The 26,610-nt window shown below is 39.7% G+C and overlaps 1 protein-coding gene across 1 annotated transcript in view; it reads left to right on the top strand.

Moving 5' to 3' along the window:
* Nucleotides 1–411: 411 nt before the first annotated feature.
* The window catches only part of ANKRD50 (ankyrin repeat domain containing 50), a 44,651-nt gene continuing 18,452 nt past the window's right edge, over nt 412–26,610 (top strand). The window contains exons 1-3 of the mRNA XM_069795791.1: nt 412–569; nt 1,614–2,895; nt 26,264–26,493. Of these exons, the coding sequence (XP_069651892.1) occupies nt 2,417–2,895; nt 26,264–26,493 (709 nt within the window). The 5' untranslated portion in view covers nt 412–569; nt 1,614–2,416. The remainder of the gene's footprint in view (nt 570–1,613; nt 2,896–26,263; nt 26,494–26,610) is intronic.

The raw sequence follows: 26,610 nt of genomic DNA on the forward strand, positions 1-26,610 counted from the left end.
CCCCCTCTCGCCTCCCCGGCGTCGGCCGGTGCTGCCCGTCCCCGCGGCCCCCGCCTGAGGGAAGCCGCGCTGCCGCCCCCTGCAGGGCCGCGCCGGGAGGATCCCTCCGCCGCCGGCTCTGAGGAGAAACGGGCCGCCCGCCGAAGCCGGGACAAAGCCCGGGGCGGTGAAAGGGCCGGCGCGCGGTTGGCGGCGGCGCGCCGCCCGTCTCCCTCCGCCTCGGACTACTTCGCCCCAGATGCACGGGCGGCAACTCGCCGCCGCCGCCGCCGCCGCCGCCGCACGCGCTGGAGAGGAAGGGGGCGGGGCGTGTGCCGGAGGGGGGGCGGGGCCGGGGCGGGGCCGGGCGGAGGCAGCGAGGCGGGGGGGTCAAGGAGGCGCTGAGGAGAGCGAGTATCAAACGGGCTGAGGCGGCGGCTGAGGCGGAGGAGCGGAGCGGGGTGGCCGCGGCCCTGGCACGGCGGCACCCGGGGGCGGGTAAAGCCTCAGGGGTGTCCCGGAGGAAGAGGAGGGGCGCGGCGGGAGAGAGAGCGTGGAGGAATCAGTCAGCCGCTGGGGCGACGGCGGAGGTGAGCGAGGCAGCGCTGGGGAGGCCCCTCGGCTGGCCGCGGGGGGAGGCGGCCGGGCGGGCCGTGCCGTGCCGGGCCGGGCCGTGCCGTGCCTGCCGCCTGAGGGGAGCAAGAGGACTGACACCCGGTGGAGGGGGACCGGGAGGGTGGCGGGGGGTGTTGGTTTGCCCGCCGGCGGGGTGCGGTGGCCGGGATCTTTGTGAGGAGCCGGGGGTCTGCGTGTGTGCGGGAGGAGGGGGACGGGTGCGGGTGCTCCGCGCCGGGGGTGCGAGAAGCTGAGGGAGGGCGGGGGGGCTGCTCGGTTGATTTGGGGTTTTTGGTTTTTGTTTTTTTTTTTTCAAAGAGAGACGATCGGGCTGGCAGGGCGCTGCCGAAGTGACTTTTGGAGCCGTCTGTGGCTCGGCTGAAAGGAACGGGAGCGTGGGGTTAAAGCCCGGCCGGGGATAAAAGCGGTTTTGGGGTTGGTTTTTTTTTTTGGGGGGGGTGTCACGGTGAGGAGGCGTGAGGGGTGCCGGCGGTGGGGGGGGGGGGTGTTAAACCGTGACCCCGCAGTCTGCCGGGCGCCCTGCTGCCAGCGAGTGGTGAACAAAGAAGTGTGCAAAGAGCCGTCGGCAGCTCTCCCCTGTAAAATAAACTTCAAAAAAAAAAAAAAAAAAAAAAGAAATACCCCGCGACCCGTAGCCGGCAGTAGAAAAATTCGGAGAGAATTCGGTGATGAAGCCTAGTTAGGAAGAATGTTTCTGAGATGAAGGGGTATATTCGGTTCTTCTCGGGAGAGAATGCAAGACTTGCTGCTCCTGTGGTTTTGAGGACACTGTCATATCCGTTTATTGTTTTTTGTTATGTTTTTTTTTTTAAATATGTGGCTAATCGTACCTTGTAACGCCAGATTTCTTTAAAACAGCTTTTTAGATAATGCGATTTAACAGTATGAGCAAAAATAGAGAATAAGAGCCCTCGACTTTACTCTTTGTTGTCTGCATTTGCGATTGACTGAATTATGACTTGCGTGTAGGGTTAAAAGTGCTGTCTTCTTTATTTCAGAGCTCTAGGGGAAGATGTTGTCTCTTCTGACATCTTGCGATTAAGATACCTGAGAACAGGTTCAGTAAGAATCCGAGTTCCTGAAGAAGACACTTACGAATGTATTGAAATAAGAAGCTGTAAACGTGGGGTTTTTTTCTGTCGTCTGTACTGCATAAGAAACCGTAATGCAAAGCACTTCTCAGACGCTTGCCCAGATGTATGAAGTCCGCAAAGCTCGCTGTCCAAACTGACTGTTTATTAGTAAGTGGTGCTTAGCCACGTTTGTGGTATGTATGTAGTACTCTGAAGAAAAATCACTTTCTCTATAAAATTCCCAGAAGGAACATTTTATTATGGACAGCTTTTTCTGGATGTATATCCAGAGAGATTAATGCCTAGAGTTGAAAGGCATTTAGTATACACTGAAAAGTTGGCTTTCCATCAGTTTTTCCAGATGTATTGTCTCCCCTGTATACTGGGAACACACACAACCGCATAAACTACAGATGCAGCCATGGAGCTGTATGAACTTTTGAGCCATAGGAGAAGTATTGTTGAGCGTTGGTATCAGACACCGCTTCACGATGTCAGCTGAACTGTGATTATGTTATGCTAATCATAATAAAGCATACAAATGGAGTGACGCCCGTCCTGAGAAGAGGCTGTTAAGTTTCACAAGAAAGGTTAACTGATTACCGTAACCTCTGTCAAGTTCTGTGCAGAAGATTTTTTCTGTGCAAGATGAATGTGTATCTGCCTACCCTGAGATGTTGAAGGTGTACTGCTGCTTATGACAAATCCAACAGAAGAAGCTTTATAAAATGGCTCAAACCAGCTTGCTGCAGGGAAAGCAGTTTTACTGTAGGGAGTGGGTTTTCCACAAGCTTCAGCACTGCCTCCAGGAGAAAGCTAACTGCAGCAGTAGTGCTGCCAACAAACCATCCCTTGTAGCGAATTCTGGGAATAATACCGGTGTTGTCTCTGGGAAAGGAGCTGCCTGGGGTGTATTGTTGGTAGGAGGGCCCGGTAGTGGGAAGACGGCCCTCTGTACTGAGTTACTGTGGCCAAGCTCACCTGCAAACCTGCAAAGAGGCTTACATCGTCAGGCTCTAGCCTTCCATTTCTGCCGGGCCCAAGACTCTGACACGCTGTGTGTTGGAGGGTTTATCAGAGGTTTAGTTACACAAATCTGCCGCAGTGGACTGATCCAGGGATATGAGGACAAACTAAGAGATCCTGCTATTCAAAGTCTCTTGCAACCCGGGGAATGTGAGAGGAACCCTGCTGAAGCATTTAAAAGGTAAAAACAAAAAAACCCTACCAAAAATAAAGCCCAAATAAATAAAAAAAAAATGCTAGCTTCTGTTTAGGTCTTCCTTCCAAAGAGTCTATGGTGCAGATGGCTTAAACATGTTTGTCTCATGCCTTGTTATCTCTGTCAGAGCTTGCAGACCTACCATGGAAAAAATCTAAGTTTGTCCTTATAGTTGACATAAATAAATATTTACTTTTTAAAAAAAAAAAGTTATTATTTATAGTGAATTTATTTACATTTGTATATTAATACCCTCAGTTGTAACCAGTGTTTTGGAAAGACTTTAAAGTAATTGACTTCAGAGTGGAAGATACCTAGTCAGCGGCCTTCGTGTGCCATAAAGGTAGGGCAGTTGTCCTTCATAGACCTGAAACAGACCTTAAAGGACCGTCGCAAAAGCTTCCAGTATCATGCTCTGTCTAACAGGAAACTGGACTAATGGATCTCTGGGTCTGATCCAACACATCGGTTTTATGTTTGTCTAAAAATACGTGGTAGGAAAATGTCAATTAACTCCTTATGTTACCTCTCACAATATGCAAAGATTATGTCAAATCTTTATTGCTACTTAAAAAATACGTACTCCAAAGCACTGAGTGGATCAGAAATTTGTCAGGTGGGCTCACCCTGCCCCTTTAGAAGGTTTGTCAGCTATCTAAGTTGAATGAAAATATTTATTTTTTTTACTTAGTATTCCATAACAAACCAGTCTCTTCAGCATGTCACTCAGAATTTTGTTTCTGTAAGGATACTGATGTGTGTGTAAGAGTGTATATCTATAGATCACTTAGAACAATGTGCTCTCTTAAGCACAGCCTTCACAAGCACGTGTCTATCGGTCTTTATTCCTTTGAGTCACAAATGAAAGAAAATTCAGAAAGGATAAGGCTTGTCTCTGGCAGGAGAGCTTCAGTTGATTGTGTTGCCAGTATAAAACTTCCCTGGAATATTAGTTCAACTGAAGTTCTTAAGCTTTGTGTAGTGACATAAGTTTTTGTGGTACTGAAGGGTATATTGGATGATGTTTCCAGTATAAAAAAAAATTCCTGTTTGTTTTTGGTTGGTTTTTGTTCCCCCCTTGGTCCCCCCCAACTACTAAGACTGGGTAAACAAGTACTGAGGTTGAACTGTAGTGCTTGTAGTGCTTGCTTATACTGTTACGGTTGTGTAAAAGAGCCTTCCAGTTCTGATGGCTGTTATGTCCTTGCCCGCTGAATAAACAGGATGCATGTCTACATTGTTCTCAGTGTAGTGTCTTACAACAAATAGTCTAAACCAAGACTAACTGTGGGGTTTTTTTGTTCGTTGCGAAGTGAAGGTGCAACTTCTAGGGGCTGTTAAGGTCCTAATTTCAGAAGTATTAAGCCCTCTCAATTTCTAATGACTAAAAACTGGGTGAAATTAAGTGTCTATAAATGGAATAGCAGACTGGCTATCTAGCTTTAGGCAGACTTTTAAAATCATGCAAGTGGATTAATCTGTTGAGTAAGAGCCTGTTTATGCTTGAAAGTATTACAAGGAAATCTTACTCATTTAGCTCTAAGAGCTGGAATCCTTCCTCCTAAACATGATTGCCTTACTCCAAAGAACAGGGATTAGGTGAATGTCTTTAGACAAAAATGCGATATAGAAATATAAAAGATACTTGTGAGTCAGACTCAGCTTCTTCCATAAGACTGCTTTTTATGAACACTGGGTTCAATGGTGGGCTGTTTGAGCATTTAGGTCAATATACAGGGTTCTTGGTTTTGTACTGGAAAAATAAAATGTGACACAACATCTGGTACTAGTCTTTCCCTTCTCAAATTTTGCAGCAGTGATTGTGAACTCTTATTATTACACTAAAAATACTTATGTGGTAGTACAACAGCTTCAGTCAAGGAGTTGGGTTTGGTGGGGTTTTTTTGTCCTTCATGTATTCCCTTGCTGCCCACCTACCCTGATCTCCTGCTCTCAAAAGCAGCTGTGGTAGATAGTCTTCATTCTCATATTGCAGATTTGAGGGAGATGAGGCGTTAGAGACAAGGTGCTGTGCTGGGAATATAAGTTTTCAGCACTGTGGCGGGGGACCAGGAGATGCTTGTTGACAGCAGTACTGTGAGCTTGTTCTGCTGCCTGTATGATACAATCACTGTCCGCGAACAAGAGGGACTTGGCGACCCCCTTCCCACCATCAGATATCTCAATCATTTGTTAATTGAACTTTTGTTAATATATACAGCGTGCAAGAAATGTTTAACAAAAATCTAAATTAGTATTTTTCATGGTTTCTAAGATTTATCACTGAGCCCTTCAGTATTCTGGTCCAGTGTGTTATATAGGCTTACTGTTAAGTGAAAGTTGTTGTAATGTGAAATGAGGTCTAGGAAGACTTAACAGCTGATTGCCTTTCGCATTGTGTAAAGGCACTGAAACAGCATAAAGCTCTCGTCTCAATGCTCCATTGATTTATTTTTTTTTTTACCTTTTTTTAATTTATTCAGTAGGAGAGGTGAAAGATCTTGCTTTAAAGGCACTGTCAAATTTTTGCTCTGCTTTGCACAGCTGCTGCAGACCCAACTATGTATTCATGGCCTAAAATGGAAAGACTTCTCTTCATAAGTGCTAAACAAGATTACACCATTCTATTTTTGTGCTAATTGTCCTAGAAATAGTAAGAAATAAAAACTTTCTAATGCTTTGTAATGTGCCAGTCTATAAACAATATAAAGTTCATTAGTTAAAATAGTGAATCTTTTTCTGAAGAATGTTTTTTAAATAGCTTTTCAGCAACCCTGATGGTCATAGTGATAAACGTGCAAGTGATGACCCAGAGAGTTAAGACTTTTCTCCTCCTCTTTGAATGTCTTCTCTTAAGAAATTTCTTAGGTATTTATAATCTTAACGTGCCCTAAAAATTCTTCCAGGGGCAGATCTTGCAGATTTGAAGAGCTGGAAGGGCTGATCTACACAAATGTATTTAACAAGCATTTGCTGCTGCACTGACAGCTGAGAGAAAGAACTGCTACTTACAGCACAGCTTCTGAGGCACTTTTCTTCTCGGCATGCAGTACGGGAGCAGAAAGCAGGCTTAAACATAAGGGAGAATGCTGAAGCCTCACATGCGAATTTTAGGTGAAAGTGAAGCAGAAAGTATAAAGGAAATGGCAAAGAGTGTTACAGACTCCAAAAGTAAGAAGAAATGATGTGTTAAACGGAAAGAATTTAATTGAGAAGGTCTGTTCTTCCTTGTGTAAATAGAAAAGTAAAAATCAGAATAACCCAGATTTTGCAATACTATCTCTAGGGTTGTGAATGGGGGTTGATTTTGGTTTCGCTGCAGCAAGTTTATACTTCCAGTGATTGATAGGAAAACAGGCAGCTATCAGTTATCCAAGGCCATGAGGACATAGAGGAACTCTGGTATAAACCATGGATAATGCTGAAATTTGTGCAGACGAGGCTGTAAAAAGACATACACCCTTATGATCCTGGTTTACATTCTTGAGACAAAGGAGATGACATTAAACACCTTCAGACAGTAGGGGAAGGAACATAATTCCTACGTGTTGTGCTGCAGTTAAGTGGTAGAAGGCAGAGCTTGGTTAATTCACATCCCAAAAAGTGGACATTACTGGAAGCGTAGACCTAGTTTACCCTGCAGAGTTGATTTCTTTTGCAGCCATTGCGCTGAGTCTGAAAGACATCCATGACCAGGGTCCTGAGTCAGTTTCAGAGAATTTAGAGATAGAATGTGTCTGTTAAGTAACATAATGTTTTTAAGCTTGTACTAAACTCACCTTTAGTATGCATTGGTCTAGTAAAACTTAAAGCAAAATTTGAATTTTGCTTGGGTGGATTGCTGAAATTAATAAATTGCTGAAATTAATCCAAAAAAATGGTGAATTTCCACATCTCCCAGCAGGTTGGTGAAGATATTGCTGCTTTGCTATCACTCACAGATGAAGTTTCTTGCTGTCTTCTGCATGTCTTTTCAAGAAACTTCAAATCTTGTGAGACTTTTCACATACTTACTTCTCACATATTGAATTTGGGTCAACGATGTTCAAGTGTTTTTTTTTTTCACTTGCAAAGTGTCCTAAAACTTCATTACTAAAGTATTTCTAATACAATTACTTTAATGTAAGATGGTCCGGTCAAAGAGATTTGTACTGGGGGAAGAATGAAGCTATGAATTCAGATTTCCACTTATTTGCATTGCTGAAATTGCATTCCCATGCAAGTAGCTGTCCCTCATTGGTAGGGACCCAAGAAAAGAACAATTTAAAAGAAAGAAAGAAAAAAAAAAAGCTGCTGAACAAATCTGTCATTGTATGAGAATTTCACAGAAGTTTTCTCAGGCTGATGTTACATCTTCTTTACCAAAAATTAATGTAGTGGAAACTATGCCCCGGAACTTAAAAGTATTCTTTTTTCAGAAAGGACACCAGATTTATTTCTTTTTCTATGCACGCTGGTGCTAAATTCAGTGTCATGGTTCCTTTTGCAGGTTCCCAGACAATCACAGCTTTTCTTCTATTTCGAACTCCTGATCTCTGCTACTCATATTTGAAAAGGGAAACCCCAGAGAGTTAACTAAGCTGGACAGGTGACAAGAGGCATCCACACCAAAACTTTAAAATAAGAGCAATAAAGAATTGTTGGATGTTGCAGTTTCTCCATACCCTAGTGCTCTGTGAAGCTGCGCTAAGTATCGGTGGTACAGTTCCTATGTGTCTGCATGCACAACAGAATTGCATTGTAATGGAACATGACCAATAATGCTAAGTGATACAAAAAATAAAGCAGTTTTCTAGAATATGCAAATATCTGCAGACATGATTGTAAAAAATGTGAGGGGTCATGTAAGGTTTTATGCTGACTACAAGTTTGAAGCAGGGGTTTATGTTGATTAAAATTGAAAGCCTTCTTGTATGAGTCATTCCCTTGGACAGCATTAAAGTACAACAAATCTTGTGCCAATAGCTGTTATCTAGGTGAAGTTACTTTTACCTCTTTGGAGGAGAACTCCAAAGGATCAAGCCTCTGGTGTTTTGTGTTTGGCAGATGGAAATGTCATAAACAGCAGAATTCAGACTAAAAAAACTGGGATTGTCAACCAATGCTAACAAGCATTTCCTCCCCCCCGGCCCTTCACCTGTATTGGCTTTCCATGCTACTAATTTATTTTTTCTTTTTTCTTCCCTCTTTCCCTCAAGAGTGGTGTATCATCAGAAAGTTGCAAATTGCAGGTGATTGAGAGTTCTTCTCCCCTTATCTAAATGATAAGGGGAAACATGTTTTATTTCAAGTTCTAGATTATTTGTCTGACAAAGTAGGAAACAGCAGGTTGTTCAGCAAATCTTCTGTGACTGTTGTCCAGGGACTTTAAATCTGCAGTACTGAAATGCCATTTTTCCTGCCATTTATTTAGCATAGATGAAGGAACAGGTTTAGAAATTGAGTTGTATGCAATAACAGATGAAGTGTGAAGAAGCTGTTCTTTTTAGAGGTCCTTGTACGAACTTTGAAGCCAGTAATATAATTAAAATTATCATGAATTGTGTAAGCTTTCTTGAACAATTCATTGGTGAGCTTTTGACTGTTTTGGAGAAGCTTATTCTTAATTAAAAAAAAGTAAGTGGGTTTTGGGGTAAATCTGAGAAGTTGAAGGCCTCTTTAGTTCTTCCCTTTTCTTTTTCCACCCTCCCCCCCCCCTTAACTGTTTACTTTTGCATTGTCTTTAGCTAACGAAGTTTCAGATCCACTTTAATGGCTGAGATCAGAGATTAGAGTATCCTTTCTTTCATGGGGTTAGTCTTTGATACTTTACCTTACAAACTTTGAGCTTTCCTTGCTAGTTCATTAATGACAGTACATGCTTCTGCTGCTGTTGGCAGCACCCAAAGTTCTGTGACTGCTGTGAAAATAAGCAGTATTAATTTTGCTCAGGAGGGGGTGAGGTGGTAGCACGTGATATTTGAGCTACTTTTCTCTTGCTTTTATATTTATTTTTTTAAATGACATGCATTTAGTAAAAGTCTGGTTTTACCATGAGCTTAGGAGGTATTGAAATAAAAGATACATTGAGAGGCAGCACATTGGAGACGGTTATAGATGCCTGAGCTTGGGCTACTGGAAACTGAAAAGCTGCTGGGATTTCTATCAACTTATTCTGTAAGACATTAGTAATTCAGTATTAATCTTTTCATAGAAAAGAAATGCCTTGACTTTTCTCAGCCAAGTCTTAAAGACTGTCTGGAAGTGATCTACATCTTTTTCTCTGTTCTTCTCCTTTCTTCTGGAAAGGGCTGCTACACAGCCTTTCCCTCTGCTTCTGCAGCTTCAGTACAATCTTGGTAGCTGTAGTTTTGCAACGGTTACAAGGAGGGTGTGAACACAGATCTTGTCAGACTCTCTAATTTCGTAGAGCTATAAATGGTAGAAACAAAGCCAAGGACTAACTGTATCCTGTTTCATGTGAAGAAAGATCTGAATGTGTAATGAATTAATTTACGAGACCCTTTAAAGAAGAAAGTTGTTAAACTTCCAGTGTGTTTATTCATTTACCACATGTAAAGCTCAAATGTGCAAGTGACTGATTTCGACCTTGAGAGAGAAGGTTGGAAGGGGACCTCAGAAAATCAAGTCCACCAACCATCTCCTTCCCCAGGCAGAAGAAACCAAGTCTGTTTCTTGCTTCATCTGCTCTTATGCTTCACAATTCTTATCAGAAAAAAATTTCCATATGTCTAACCTGAGGGGTTTTTTTCTTGCTATAATCTAAGCTTGTTACTACTTCTGGTGTTCTCCAGAGACATGGAGAATAGATTCTTTCTTTCCTTTTTGGGACAGCCTTTTACATATTTGCATACTGCTTTATTCTCTTTCATCTCATCTTTAAATTAAATAATTCCAACTTGTTAGTCTTTCCTCAGAGATCACACCTAAGAATGTGACATTAAAAAAATCCCTTAGCTGAATAAAGGTTTCTGTATCCAAAGGGAATTTTTCTGAGCAACATCTTAGATGTGTAAATATGCAACATTCTACTTCTGTCCTTTCCCATAATTTTGTCCATTCCTACGTCTTTCACTTATGCTTGACTAGAATCCTGAAGGGAGTTGGATCCTAGCCCAGAGGAGCTTGATCTGGTACAAGATTGAATTCTGCTTATAGTAGGAGCCGTAACTATTTTCAGTTAAAAGCAAGCTGATTTCAGTTAAAAGCAGGTTGTTTTGTGGGAGGTACCTTTTTGTAGAATTCTGTGGTGCATCAGTGGTGGTTCAACATCTCGGCACCTACAGCATGCCAAAGGACAAGTGCAAGCGGTGCTCTAGCAAGCGAGGTTCTCGGTGGTCTCTCCCATGTAGTCTTCTGCCTGTTTCTAGTCTCAGTCTGTGATTCCAGAGAAGTTCAGTGTTGGAATGACAAGCTGTCAATTCTGTGTGATTTAAGGCTAGATTCATGAAAGGATTTAAGTGTCTCTGCTTTTTGAAAAACTTAAGACTGTCAAACATAGTCATGCCAAAACATAAGGAGCACATGCCTCCCTTTATCACTGACAGTACTATGTACTCAATCATAATGGCATAATTACAATTTGATTTTAGTATCTCATTTCTGGTGAAGGAAATCTGTGTCAAAAATATGTACCTTCAACATCAAGTGGCTGAGGTACTTTTTAATTCTAAAAAGTTGACTCCTATGGATTTCATCAGAAAGACTGGACAGTTTTACAGTCTTTAGCTCCCTGGTAGATGGATCATCATACTGTGGAGGCCTACGCTTAGTGATTGTGTAGCGAGAGACATAAAATATTAAAAATAGCAGACAGATTTCACGGCACAAAGGCTTTTACAACTCTTTATAGGAAGCAGCTACATGTAAGCTGATATCTGCAAGATCAAAAGATCTTTTGAGATCTAATGAAGAAAAATGGTGAACAAGACAGTCTGTATGAAAGAAGTAAGGAACAGTACAAAAAAAATTTATTGCACTGAACCTCAATACCGTCTCCTGGGTGGTGGTGTACTGTGAAGATGTGAATAACTACAGTGTATTAATGCTAAATGTGTGGTAAAATGCTACTTGTCTTCAATGTAGCTTACTAGTTAGAACAGTTCAAGTAATTATGAGTACAGTTTCTGTGCTGACTTTTGTGTGGTATGAGTCTGTTAATTTAGAAGTATTTACATACTTCTCCTGTATATTATAGGGACTTATTGTAAACACAACATTTGTCTATTTTAATTGTTCAGTAACATGATTTATTTTATAGTCAAAAATGATAGAGGCAGGACACCAGCTGAAAATCATACCTGTTCATGGGTGAGATGAGAAACTATTTTTGTAAGAGCATGCGCAAGAGGTTAAACAGAATCTGCCAACTCAGCTTGTATTTCCAGCTCAGTGAAAGTGAAGTTGCAGAAGGTAAATTGGTTTTTCATAAACTCGCTCTTGTGAGAGCATCTTCGCTCTGATGGAGCTTCTGATTCTTAGTATGTACATGTAATGTGTAACTGCTGCTTTAGACTTTTAACTGACCCCAGGTTTCATAGAAAACGCTGTGTTCCGGCGCTCTCTAGACTATTAGAAAGTTGAGCATTGCCTGAAGCTTAAGTACTTTGTGGCATGTTTCTCTTGAGGCTTTTCCCTTAAATCTCTGGAGTTAACGGGTCACATAGCAACAGTTAGTGTTGCTGCAAGAGCAAGTTGTATGTTCTTCTTTCATTGTATGGAAGCACTGCATACAGACTGAACATAATACCATTTAAGGTTTTAACCTTTTCAGTTTAAATTACCATAAGAAAGTTTCCCCAAGGCATTTTAATAATGACAACTTACATAGACCTTTTTGTCTTCTACTTGTATAGGCATTAACATTTTGCCTTTAATCTGTGTGGCTCAGTCTTAAACCTTACAGGTTTTCCTGTAAGCTGTTTAGTTAGATGGACCTTCATAGCAATTCTCACTTGTTAATTATTTCCCTTCCCTCCAGTTTTCTATGCACATGTTCATAGCTTGTGCAAGGGTTTAAGTTTCTTTTCTTTTCTTCCTTTTTAATGAAAAAAATGAAAAGGATTTGGCGGATTGTGAAGTAGAAAGGACTTAGTGTGTCTAATATACTGGGAAAAGATAGTATTGAAATATCGCCTCCTGAAAGTGTTAGTGAAGCAATGTATTGAAGAGGTTTCAGTTTCTTCTGCGTGATGATGTGTACAATACACTGGGAATGGTGAGAAATTTAACTTTGTCTAGGAGCAGGAATGTTTTGAATAGTTAATGCAGAAACACTTCACGATTGAAGAACTACTGCTCAAAGAGAAATAATTAGGAAAAAAGGCAAGTGTGATGAAAAAAACCTTAAAAATAATTATGCTGAAATAAGGGTTGAATTGTATATAGGTGTTCAAAGGTATTGCAGAGGAGGTGCTGCAAAGACTGTAGGTGGGTATGTTCTGGGTACACTTGATGACATCAAAATGTGATGGGATAGCATGAAAGAACTGAAAATGATATCACGAAAAGAAGGCAAATGGGGAAATTTACATAGCTGATGAAGTGAAAGGAGCAAAACAGTTGCAACTGAAGTCCTCTCTATGTTGCATGTTTGCAGATAGCTTCACATAAAGCAAGGACCAAAAAGCCTTTGCTGTTGATAGAAGGCTATCAAACTTCTTGGCTTGGTTTTGGATGCTGTTGTTTAAATTGACAGGAGTGGGAGGAAGAATGGGAATAAAGGATCATACATGAGTGGACTTTCGGTCTGCGGCCCATCAATGATGTCATCTTCTTTATCCTTTTTCCTTTGTCACGTACTAATAAGAGTTGGTATACTGTTGTGTGTGTTAAGAAGGGCAGATGAGTATCTGGCTGCACTGATGCAAGCTTGTGTGCTAAAGATCCATGATATCTTAGTAGACGAAAGAGATTAAGAGGAAGGGGGGATGGCAGCATCTTATTTAAGGTTATTTGAAGAATCGTGGAGTTCTCCTGGAAGAGGCAGAAAACTGTTCAGAAGCTCTAGGTTGGTTAAGGAAAATACCAGCAGTATAGAGATGATGGTAATGGGCAGATATGAATGAACTTCATGAGGAAAAACTGTTAAGAATGGTATTACAGCATGATTTCCATCTTAAAGGACTTAATTAACCAATCTTGGTTTAACTACATTAGCTCTCCTGCAGTGATGGTGAGCATGATACGATCATGAAGCTGTCTATCCTTTTTCTACACTTTTGTGGAGTTCAACAGGACATTGGTAAAAAGCTCTATTTGTAGGTAAAGTGCAGCTGATCCACAATAAGAGAAATTGTGTCCTGTATGATTTTAGATTACCCTAATTAGCAGAATATCAACTCTGCCTTCTCTAACAGATGGAAACTTAAGTAGTCAACAACACAAAGAGTTTTAAGTAAGAAGAACGTTACGCACTCTTCTGTTAGGTTGCCGCGCTGTTGCACTGGTGTACGTGATGGCAGTGGTACCAACACACATTAGTTTGACCACTCTAGAAACTTTGGTAAACTTTCCAAACTTTTACTGCATTCCATTGACAATTGTACACATCAGTTTGCTTTCAGTTGCCTTATTTTGTATTGGAGAGTGTTGTGACTTCCTTTGCTTCAGCTTTGTTCCGCTTACTTTGTCTTAAAAAGTGAAGAAAAAACAATATTTTTTTTTCCCCAGATGATTTGTAGCAGGTACTGCACATTCACGTTAAGTTCGATTTTTATGACTTCAGGTATACTTTTTTCCTTAGCATCCCCATCTATTTTAAATGATGATAAAGTTGCCATCCACAGTAAACATGTTGTGTATAAATTGTTGCGGGGCGGTGGGGGGAGGAGGAGAATATAGTTTCTGTCACTTGTTCTATTGTAGTTAAGGCTAAAAATAGATCTTACTAAATATAAAGATATAGAATCAATTCCAAAGCTAAATGCATCACTGCTGTAAGATAATAGAATCAGGTTCACATGGTGCTAACCTAACAATGTTTTTTAAAGTAAATTACAGAGAAGGTACAGAAAGGATCAATACGAGATTTATAGTCGTATTAAGAGAAACTATATCTGCTTGGGGCTGGGGGAGGAAAAAAACCCCTAAACCAAACCACAAGATAGCTAATATGGACCCAGAGTGATGCACAAGAAACATATGCTGTGTATTCTACTTTGGGGAGTATGGGAGAGTAATTTTGAATGGGACACATGAAAGCTGCTCCATCTGTTGCCTCTTCAACTAAGACAGTGCAATTAAAGGTTGAGATAGTCCCTTTCACTTGAGAAAATAAGATGGAAAAAGATATGTGGTAATGCAAACATAGAAGGAAAGCTGTCTTAAGTGCTTGACTAGTAAGGTAAAATCTTAACAGCTTTTCATCTGGTATTTGTGCAGAGGATTTTCTGAAAATGGGGTTGAACAGTATAATCCTGCAATCAGTTCAACAGTTGACATGTGGGGTGCTTTATGATGATGTGCAAAAAATGAGAAAGGCAGGTATAGAGCAACTTGATTAGGGAATGATCAAGATTTCAAAATGTATATTGTTGTTCATCCTGGTTGTTCCAGGCAGGCAATTCAAGAACTCCCTGTTCTGAAGAAACAGCTCATTGCTGAAATACCCACTGCAGCACCTCTTCTTTGTGCTTCCCAATCAGTAATGGTTTGGGTTTTTTTTTTTCTTCTGGAATCAAATGCATAGGAAAAATCTAATTAATTTGGGGATTGTCGGACTGAACTGCAGTAATAACGGTGACTGTATTGTATCATGTGCATTATGCTATGGTCTTTTGTTACACAGTCATGGAATAATAGAACGTAGGGCTGGCTGAACAGTAAACTAGAATGTAGCCTGACAAAACCCACACAATTGAATGTATTCCGTGCAGTTTTCTACCTGTCTCATCTGGGGGTTTTTTTTGTTTCTTTTCTGTGGCTAGCATTTCTCTCATGTCAACAAATACAATTGTGTATGTGGAAGGCAATATCTGTTTCTTCAGTTGTGTTCATGCTCTGCATAAATTGAGACAGAAGAAGGAAATGGATTTTGTCTATCTCCAAAACGTAGAATAATACCAGCAAATTCAAATGCCTGTAAAGCTATAAGAATTTCAATTCAGTTGTATACTAATGTGTTCAAATAACACTGCTCATAGAAGAAGATACATTTTTGTTTAACAAACAATTATTAATTCTTATATGGCCAAGAAACCAGGTAATTAATAAGGAAAGCTGAAAAGACTATACATTTCACTTTGGTTTCATAAATGATTTAAAACTAACTTTGTAATTTTAATACCTTCTGTTGCATATATAAACTTGTTAGTTTTCTTATTGTGGTACCCCACTCCTACATGTTGCATTTCAACCACAGACTTCTGAATATTTACAAAGTAAGTTATTATCCTAACTTTACAGGTACAGAAAATAAGGTTCAGTATAGGTAATTCTCTCATTTCAACTAATAATAGTTTTCATTGAGTCTGATTTGATGCTTTCATCTCCTGCATTTGATGTAAACCCTATGTTCTTTGACGCCCCTAACCTTTTTTTTTTCTTTTTTGTTTGGTTTTTTTTTTTAAGAAAGAGATTGAATTGTGGAAACAAACAATGAGAATTTAATTGATGCTTAATACAAAGAAAAGCAGTGATTTTTGACACTAATAAAAGAGAGCTTTTAAAAAACAGCTGGTGGATAACAAATCCCAGGAGTAAATATAAATAACAGCAACTTGGACAACAGCTCAAAAACTGGGGCTGGAGGAGCAGAGGAAATAGGTTTATTCATTTAGGGTCATGGGATGGACAAAGAGGATGATAAGTGGCTTAGTAATCAAATGCCTTAGGTGTCTTTATACTAATGGAAAAAAGGTATGGGGTGAACAAGCAGAACTGGAAATATTAGTACACAGTCAAGACTGATTTAAATGTTCTGAGATCTGTCAGGAGAACTTGTATAACTGGTATGTTTAAAAAGAAGTAGCTGGTTCAGGGATTGTTTTGTATGTCGTATGCTTGTTTGTAGTTGTAGAATAAAGTTGTAAGAATAGGAGATAGACACTACATGTGGTGATAGTTTTATATGCGTGATATCTACTTCAAGGTTTGTTGGTAAAAGTGTTATCTTCTATGGACTGTAAATAAAACTGCCTACCAACCTATTAGACCATCTTGTGTATCTAAAAGTTTACCTGCTTTGGCAAGGTATAGTAGTTGTCAGTAACTTAGAGAGATTCACACCATTCTAAACCATGTCTTTCCTAAAATTCAAATGTTTAACCCTACCAAACCAGCAAGATCAAGTAAGCTAAGCTTCTTTAAGATATCAAATGGAATTATCCAAGGCAAAGAATTTGGACGATAATGTCTACATAGTTGAAAAATTTGAATAACAAAACAAGTAGGAGATGAACATCAGCTGAGAAAGCATGATATAAGCAGGAGTCTGTCAGTGACCATATTTCTAATGTCAAAGAGGAGAAAATAGCTAGTGGGAGGACATAAATTTGCTTCAATCAGATTGGAAAGAACTAGCTGAGCAAATGAAAGGCAACTTTTGGAGACAGTGCCTATGAAATGATCTTAAATGCATGATGTTTAGAAGAGGAGGGGAAAGAAGGACAAACTAAGAGCAGTGGACTTGGAGATGTTGGTGACCTCAGATAATTTGTGGGTGAGATCTCACAAAGTATAATGAGAGAAAGGAATTAGCTGGAAAGAACACTGAAGTCTCAAAGCAGTATGTTAGATGTCCAGTTTAGTGAAACTGAGCTCCTCATCATTCATGTGTTAAACATTAGAAGGAACACTGCAGAAAGGAGATTGACTACTGAATATGAAAGTAAAAGAGTAATGTGAAAATGAGGGCAAAACTGAAAGTTCAAGGTGCATTGTTCATGTTTCCTGCAAGGTGCGTTTTGTTTGGTAATAAGAAATAATTCCATACATACGTTAGCAGAAGGAAGACAATATCCACCCAGTATTGGTCTGCTGTTCACTGGGGAGGAAAAACTGATAGCACTGGGAAAGCCAAAATTCTCAATGATTGTGTATATTGCCCTTTCTTAAAAACAGTGCTTTTGCAGTCAGCTAACATAATTAAAACTAGCAACAAAGAAGTAAGAATACAGAAAAAATAGCCTGGACCAAAAGAAAAAAAAAACAACAAACACAAAACAACAGAAAAAAAACAACCAGAAAACAGCATAGGATAGGTGAGATATTTTCAAACTGTTCAGCCTATTAACTGTTACGGATTATCTTCAAAGGACAGGTTATCTTTATCAGGATGGCTGAAAATTCAGACTTGAAAGAAAAAGATGTATATTTAGTGCCTTGCTTTAAAAAGGGACAAAAAGGCATTGGGGAATTAGAAGCGTGTCAATTGAAATAAAAAATGCCAGAACAAATAATCAGACAAACTATTTGCAAGCAGCTGGAAGATAACAAAGAGTTGAAAAACAGCTAACACAGTATGACATGGTTTGGTTTTGACAGATCTAATCTAACCTCTTTTTGTAAGAGACAGAGCAATAGTACTTGTGGATAAGGGGTATGTCATTTTGACTCCAGGAAGGCTTTGATGCTTACATGAGACTCGTGCAAACAGGCTATGTGCAAGTTAGTACTATATTTGGCTACGTGCAAAAAGAGTTGAGTAACTGTACTTGGAGAGTAATTATCAGCAGTTCATTTTCAAACTGACACAGCACATCATGCTGGATTTCATAGAGGTCTGTCCTGCGTCTGTCTCTTTTCAGTGGGTTCCTTAATGGGCTGGCTGACTGAGTAGAGGGAAATGGTTACAAATTTTGGATACTGCTGGCTCCCTTGTAATGACCCTTCTGTTATCCATGGGACACAAGTAATAGGGCAAGAAGTACAAGGTTTAAATTGCAGGAAAACAGGTTAAGGTTAGACAAAGGGGAAAACTTCCCAATTACAAGAATATTGAAGCACTGGAATAGATTGCTTGGGGAGACAGAGTATTGATCAGTGGAAGTCTTTAGGAATGCCTAGACTAGTATCTCTCAGGCATGACAGATGTAGAGCTGATGCAGCTGTAGGCAGGGAAGTGGACTAGATGACCTCTCAATCACTAAAAAACAAAACTGTGAGAGTTTGTGTGGAATAAATTACTATTTTATATTACGTGTTCAGGAAAATGTTTGCGTTGTTTCCTGTACTCTCCTCCTCTTTGCCTTTGGTAGGGACTCAGATTTTTGTATGTCAGACTCTGAATAGTTTAGAACATATTGTATATGTTAGCACATATGGCAAATATATTCCATTTAAAAATATAGAGGGTGTCAACCTGCTCGTGGTAGCAGGTGTGAATGGTTTTCAGCTACAGTTGTCTGTCCTTTTTAATAGCTGAGTTGTTTGCAAACTGTTCTAGGCAGTCCAACTATTACACCAAATATTTGCTATTAAGGTTTCTATTTTCTGAGATTTCAAGTAAATCTACCGGTAGATCCACTGGCAATGCTTTAGAGACAAAAATCACCCATATATTTGTATGAGACAGTAGGAGGTCTCTAATCAATACACAGGGGTCCAGCATGTACTGTTTATGTGTGACCGATGGCGCTGGTTCTAAGATAAAACTCTATTTTTGTCTGGGCTGATGCCCTAGAGCTAGCTTTTGTGCTCTCCTTGTTGGGACTGCAAGTCTGCTTTACAGTTAGAGATAAAATTCAGGTTGCTACAAGACATTGCAAAATCAGGTACTCAATTGCACAAGACTTGCCTGCTGTTTCTAATTCACTGCTTCTGAAAAGACCAGAGCCTGGATTTGCATCCATGTACTGTACCCAGAGCTTTCAAAACAGGTGATTCTCAGGGGTTTTTTTCTTTTCTGCTTTCTGCCTCTTCCTTCATAAGACTAACCATAGCTGGGTAGAACTGCTAGAGCCAGTTTGTCTTTCTGTGCAGCCTGTAAATAAATAATTTACTAGAAACAATAATCTATATTATACTGTAGTCCATGAGTATGTATAATTCCAGTATTGCACTTTGTCAGAAAGTCATAATCAGTTGCAGTACACTTTATCATGCTGAAAAATTACAGAACAGATACCTCAATAACCTGATGAAATCCATCAGTATGTACACAGGTGTGCGCACATCAAACTGGGTCAGTTCACTTTCACCATACTTAGCCATATGTTTTATTTTGCAACTTTTTAAGTGTAGAAGTGTTATATGCTTCACAGCCCTTGTATTTCTCAAATATTTCCATTGTTAATGGTCCTGTGTGTACATTTTTCAGGATGTTATTACCAGTATGAGCAGCTGGGCAATTAGTAAGAAGAAAAGGCCTGTATTACGCATGTAGATAGTGCCAAGAATTGGGGTGATTGTACAGAAAGCAGCTATTGGACTTGACCATTAGAATTTCCCTTTTAATCATTAGCCAGAATGCATTACGAGGCAGGTAAATAAACTGTTTACTGTCAGTCATCTGTAAGGCATAAATGTCTTGTCATAGGACAAAGTAAAACTCACTAACCTAACAACAGTACTGCAAGTAACTTGTAAAGATGCTCTGGTTTTTGTTTCTGTGTGAATACAGCTGCTGAAAGTCTTCTTGGAAAGAGGGTAATATTTCATCAGCTGAGCAGCAGGAATTGTCAATTTTATTAGAAGTGAAGTTTACCTTTTCTTCTTTTATTGTGACCTATGCCCCATATGCAGTTTGGAAAACAGAAAAATTCAGCTACTGGCATATGTCTGTCTTCACTGCAGCTTCTGACAGTCTTTAACAGCTTTGTCTTCACTGGCTTCATTCTTCTAAATGCAAATTGGAAACTGGGGGGGCACATCCTTAACGGATTATATTCTGCCAGCCAGCCCCTGGATTATTATAATATACAAATAAACATGTGTCTGTAAGCTCATGAGGCAGTGGAGAGCAAGGTGGGGTATTTGCTGTCACTTGTGAGAATTTTTTAAGTACACATGATTAAAAAATGTGGAGTTTTGCATTTTGTTTTCTATTCTTATACATTTTAAATCTTTTACGTTTTTCCCATTAGCAGTGGAAGTAGTAAAAACCCCATTGTAGATAGATTAGTGCCCTTAAGGTACCTTGCAATGGCCTGGGCTCCCCTCCCTTATGTCCGTATACCATAATTCCTTCCCTTTTTGCTGTCATGCAGCACCTCCAGCTCTTAGCTGCCGTGGAGAGCCTTCTCCTTCCCTGCATGTCCTCAGCAGTGGGCTGGGGAAGATGGAGCTTCTGCTATACCTGATTCAGAGCTGGCAGAGGCAGCATCAGGTTTCCACTTACTGGTTAGGATTCTCTGGTTAGGTCTCTGTGTGTGATTTTTAGGCAAAAATCCCACTACTTCGTATGTTGCTGGCAAAAATTACTACAACATTATGTAAATATAGTTGGCTTATTTACAGTTTCACTATGTACTTAATTTTCTGTATTTTCTGATACAAACATAAATGGAAATGAGTGTCTTAAAAATTACGTGGTAAACTGGATATATCATGTTGTAGACCACCCATAAGAAGGAAGATGCTTGTTCAGTTTTCTGAAGGTTGAGACTAGTGTTTGAAGAATTGTCTATTTTGTTATACACTAGGTATCGTTAAACTCTTTATGTATAAATATATATATACACACAAAGATATCCATCCAATATATAGTCATATTTCTCCATTACTTTAATCTTCAATAATTGTTTAGATCAAATGTGCAAATGAGCAATTTCCTTGTAAACTCTACGAGGCATTCAGATCTCATCCAGAGGATGGCACTGCATTGTCCCTCGCATGTAAGGTGAATGTTTTATAAAGTTCTATGGCAAGTATTTGCCAATAGAATAATAAATTCAGGTAAAACTCGATGTAACCTTCATTGCTGGTGTCAGTTGGTCAGTTCCACCATGTTGCTAGTAATTGCCAAACCTATTCATCCAAGGTATTACGAATACATTTTTTTTCAGCATATGTTTACAATCCTCAAGGAATTACTTCAATTCCAAGGATTTACAATCCTCACAGAGTTTGCGGCTATTTTCTGTTATTCCATGTGATGGCCTACTACAGTTTCTTGTGACTCAGAATAGTGGCATTGATATTAACTTAACTGTAAATATGACATATGAACTTTCTCACTGGCAATGAATATTGCTTTCCTTTTTGAAATGCAGGTAGTCTTTAGGAAAGAAGACGTTCTGCAGGGATCTCAGCAGGGAGGTGCTGGTGAACTCAAGCAGGAGAATGCCAACTTCCTAACATTTCAGAACTCCCAAAGACAGAGGGGCAGATGAGCTGAAGTAGAGCATAAGGGCAACCTTACCTGACAGCAGTAAACATCACTCAGAACACTTAGCACCGTTTTTAAAAATCCATTTGGGATGTTTGCCTTACTTTTCTTGTGCTCAATGTCCTGTAGTGGTGTTTTTTAACTTGCGGCACCGCTGTTCTTTCCAACCTGACAAAATGCAACAGTAAAAAATACAACCTGAACAGCGAATCCAGCCACATTCCGAGTGATAACATTGCATGTGGTCCAAACCAGAACAAGCACAGAGCACCGTGGTGTTCTCTTGATACGTAAGAAAAACTCAAGCAGACAGAGGGGGAGAAGAGAACAACATATGCAAAGTCTGAGCATAAGCTAGCTGCTAGTTGAAAAGTAGTTGCTGCTTGCGTGCTTGGGGGTAATACGGGTCCTTTCCTGCCAGCCAGCCTGATGTAATTTGTGTGTGGGCAGAAGTGTATCCCGGACCTGTTTGATAGCACTGGCCTGGTGTAGAAAAGAGTGTGTTCTGCTGGGCAAAATCAGTTTTGCACTCCACCTTTGCAAGAGCTACGGGTGCATGCCCACTTTCAGAATTAATCCTGAAGCTGGCTCCCTAGCTGTAGCTTACAGAGATTATTTCCTCTGAATAAAAATGTTTGGAGGCATCAAATACTTTAAAATGGGGAGGAAGAGTTAACCCCTCAATAATTAAGGACGGAAGTGGAGGGGGGAAAGGCTAATTTAATATGCAGGGATTGGGAATATGACAAATAGCTGGTGAATTTGCACAAGGAATCTGGTGTAGAAGCATTTACAAAAAAGCAGGAGGAGAGAGCAAAGAAAGCTATGTGTTGGATAATTAGCTTGTCTGCTTTTTTACAAACTTTCTTTGAAAAGAGCAGAGTTTGTAAATTCCCAGTGTAGACCACTGGGATGATTCTTCTTGGCATCAGTGTCTGTAACTGAAGTACACGTGTTAAATTATAACCTGTTGGTGAAAAGGTGGCTCAAAGGGCAGTTTGTTGAAGAATTGTCATACTGATATTGAAAAAGAAACTTAAGAGCTGTAGCAGTAGTTAAGCAGATTTCCAAATCATGGTATTTGAAGTATTTCAGGTTTTGCTAAAAGTAGCAGCACTTAGACTTTAACAAATGGGGGGCGGGTGGGCATGTTGGGGTTGTTTTTTTCTTTTTTCATTGCTGCTTCTGGCTTAAGTTTTATACACTTGTTCTGTGTGTTTGTCAGTAGCAAATGCAAGCAGCTGGATAGAGAAAAGGGAACCCTTTTAGGTATAAGCTATGTTCACGCTGTAACAGGCATCAAACGATTTAAGTGGGGACATAACTGAATTTCCTATTCACCAGAGACAATCCAATATGAGAAACACATTCATAAGAAACTAGGATTTATAACTTCTTTTGCTAGAACCACTCATTAATTGTTATTTGGCATGTGTGTGTTTGCCTTTTTCTTTTTTTTGTTGTTTTTTAGCAAGTATGTGCATTCCACTGTGACTCTCTTTTCAGCCTTTGTGGACAACGCCGCTATCTTTCTACTTTGTTCTGTTGTGTCTTGGTATTTTTGTGGATCCAATCTAAAAATCTCAAGGATAATCATAAGCAGAACTTCAGCACAGTCTGTATATATTCCTTCCATATGTGGAAAATCATGTTTGCATGGGTTCAGTCAACTCAGTAGCAATCCTGAAGAATTCTGTGGGATGGCTCATTGTTCTGAGGACTCCTTATTTGCTAGAGAGCATGTGAAACACCTTTGCTCTACATAAATAAGTCATTACATTACATTGCCATTAAAATGAATTCCATCGTTTAAAATACCTAATTGTGCTGTTTTCTCTAGAGATTTTGTATTTTTACTGACCAATTAATTTTGTTGTTTTAAATCATGATTTCTATTTCAGAAATTTTCTGTAATGATAACCACTTTTATATCTGTATTGAATATAAAAGTTATAAAGATAAAGCTGTTATCCTTTTAGAAGGTAAAGAAAATCAACTAATCTTTTGAGAGGCACTCTGCAAATTAAGCAATCTGTTACAACAATCTGTAGGTGAATCACCATTTATGGAAGTACTTTATGACATTGTTAATTCCGTGTTGCTTTATGTAATTTTCCTATGCAAGCAAGAAATTGGAGGGGAGTGGAATTACTCAGTCACATTATGGAGGTAAACATGACGTGACTTCTGGCAAGTTAGCACAGCACTTAGCATCTCTGAAAAGTTTCACTATTATGTTACTTGGCATCTACTCTGAGCTAAAGAGATATAAAACATCTAGGAAGAACAGAAGCTTATCAAATAGTTTCTAAGCGCACTTTAAGAGAAAGCCTTATCAATATCTTGTCAATGCCACACTTTAATAATATTGCTGTAAGCTGGGAGAAGTCATTGTGCCTCATTTCTTATATGCATGTATATATATGTATGCGTGCGTATATTTTTCCTAGTGGAATTTAAGTTATGTTAAGGTTCAGAAATACAAGCATCATGAAGGGGAAGAAAGCAGAGCATAGGGGGACAAAGGTCAGTGGAATAGCTTTTTATGAAGCACCATCACTATGCTAGGACTCTTCTGCCTGGAAAGAAATGGCTCAGAGAGACTGTGGTACAAGTCAGAAGATGACAAATGGCATGGAGAAGGTCAATATGACATAATTGCTCACCCTCCCTTCCAGTACAGATGCTGAAGGGTATCAAATGAAACAAGGACATTTTGGATTTTAAACTATGAAAGGAAGGGCTTTTTCGTGCAGTGTGTAACTAACCTGCAGAAGGCCTTGCTGCAGGATGTCGTGGATGCCGGAGGCTTAAATTGGTTCACAGAAGACTTGGACGAATCTGTGGAAGCGTGGTCAGTTAAGGGATGTTAAATGCAAAGACTCAATCTCTGGTTCAGAAAGTCCCTGGAAGCCCTGTTTGCTGCAGTCCCTGAGAGTTCTGGAAAAATGTGGTTTAGTGCTTTCCTAGTGCTTACATTATTTCTTAGACATCTGCTTTCAACCCTGTTTGGAGGCAGGGTGAACCCTTTGATTTGACCTACTACAGCCAACTGCTACATGCTGCAGGAATTTAGCAGCATGATTTGCGACTCTTTCCCGGACTTGACGGTTAGCTTTTCTTGGTGGTATTCCCAACAGGTAAATACTGACCCAAGAACATTGTCAGATGCTCGTAAGATATTTTGTAGGCATTTTGTTAGGGTCACGCAGATTTTAAGTGAGATTTTAATTTAAGATACCATTACCATTTCCTCATATCTCATAGTAACATTCATACTCAAAAAGTAATTTCATATAGAGAACTGTGTGAAAAGAAAATTGGTTTTGATAGAAAGAGAAATGTTGCAGGGAAAAAGCCTTGACATAAATAGCTGAGGGGGCAAGGCAGCGTTCTGGTGGGGGAAGGGGTGGAAAATGTGGTCATTTCCATCTGCCTCCTTTCATTGTGGGATTGGCATCACTTAGGAAAGTAATTTTAACCTTATGGTTACTTTAATTTCCTGTTCTGTAAATTGGTAGCTGCTTAACTTCCCAGCTTAGTGAACAGTGATTTTAGTTGTACCTCAGGCATCTTCTGAAAGAGTAACTGGCTGTGGAAGTACCGAAGAATTCTCAGTAGTCTTGTGCACCTGAAAAAAAAAGGGGGGGGGGGGAGTGACAGGGATTTAAAATCTATCTAATACTGAATACTTTCAGAACACAAGTATTTTGTACTTCCTTTTTATACCTCTGGGGAAGTCTCTCCAAGTGTAATAGATGACCTAGTCTGCTCTGCTAGATTCTACTGTTACTGTCGGACGTGAAAGGTGCACCACTCTCTTTCCATTTTGCATTTTTCTCAGTCAGAAAACCAGAAAATAACAAACCTTCCACTAACAGGGCTTACAAATAATTTCTGAAGTGGGCTGCGCTCTTCTGTTAACAGGCAAGATTTGCCTATATTCCAGTTTGAATGCTTGGTAGGTAATAATATGTTGACCAAAGTCTTCTGAAGATAGACTCGTTCAGTAAAACAAATGAGAAAAGATTATTATGGTCTTGAGTAAAACAAAAAATACTTCTGATGTGCATGCCTTCTGGACACGTGCAAATAACAAATCTACAAAAGAGAGTAAACTGTTAGATATGTATTTTTCTCACCTTGTTTCATTTTCTGAATCTTTTTTACTATAAAGTCAAAGTTGACTTGCCAAACGTATTTAAAGGATTTAGTCAGTGAAACTTATGGGCCTAAATCATTATGAAGTTTCCCAAAAAACAGCATATCGTGGAAATAATGGAGAGACACGACGGTTTTGTAGTAGCTATTTAAAGATACATGTAAGTGCAGAGTTAGATATATTTTTAAGGAGTATCCTTAAGGGTGGCAGCAATACATGCAAATTTGAGATTTTTAGCTGCACAGTCAGATGCATTGGTACAGATGATAGCATCCTGACGATACAGATAATCCTTTTCCAGTAATAGGAACTTGGCAACTTCAATATAAATAAAACTAATACATCAAAGTCACTACCAAATGCCTCAGTCTGCTGCTAAATTAGTTTGCATTTCATTTGTGAAGGTATGGCAGAAATTCTGTCCTTTGTAAAACTGTTATCCATTCAGACTTGAACTCTTTGAGCTTTGATATTTCATGTGGCTTTTATTTAGATTTTTGTTTCACGACCAACTAGTGTTCACTATTAGTTTCTGATAAGCAATAATAACAGCTTTGACAGAGTCAGCAGTAATGAAGTCCTTAAACTTAAGGCCAAGTAGCTTCCTTCTTAGTGAAGCAACATTCTTCCAAGTCTTCTAATCAGCCTTGAACAACATTATATTGTTTTAAAGTATTGTTATAAATTCATTAAAAAGAAATATTGCCTAAGCAAGATTTACATCACTGACTGTTCAGACTGTCTCTGTTGGTTCAGTCTACCTCAGTATTTTCTGTGCTAACTACTTTAAAAAATTCCTTAGACTGTTTAAAAAACAACTTTGCGTTTGAAGTTGATCATAGCTTCAACTTGAATGACTGTATGATAGTCCATGTATTGTTAAATGCATTTAAAATCCTGATTCTGTTTCGTGTTCCTTACAGGTGCATTCTGCTCCCTCTCTTGGGAATGAAGCCCCCTCAGCAGAGCCTCTTCCTGCTCGTAGATTCGGTTGACGAGGGCTGTAACGTTTCCGAGGGTGAACAGACTTCCACAAGTTTATCTGGAACGATAGCGGAGCTTTTAGCTGGCCACTTTGAATTCTTCCCTCCCTGGCTGCTGCTCCTGTGTTCTGCCCGCAAGCAGAGTAAAGCTGTTACAAAAATGTTTACAGGTGAGTACAGAGCACGGGACGTGTTTGTTACCTGCGTCTGTAACTAGGACGTAGTATTTACAAGACCCTTGGTGATGGCTGAAAGCACTGATGCATGCTTAGTTCTAAAAAATGACA

The sequence above is a fragment of the Haliaeetus albicilla genome, chromosome 1 (assembly GCF_947461875.1).
Source record: "Haliaeetus albicilla chromosome 1, bHalAlb1.1, whole genome shotgun sequence".
Taxonomy (NCBI): Eukaryota; Metazoa; Chordata; class Aves; order Accipitriformes; family Accipitridae; genus Haliaeetus; species Haliaeetus albicilla.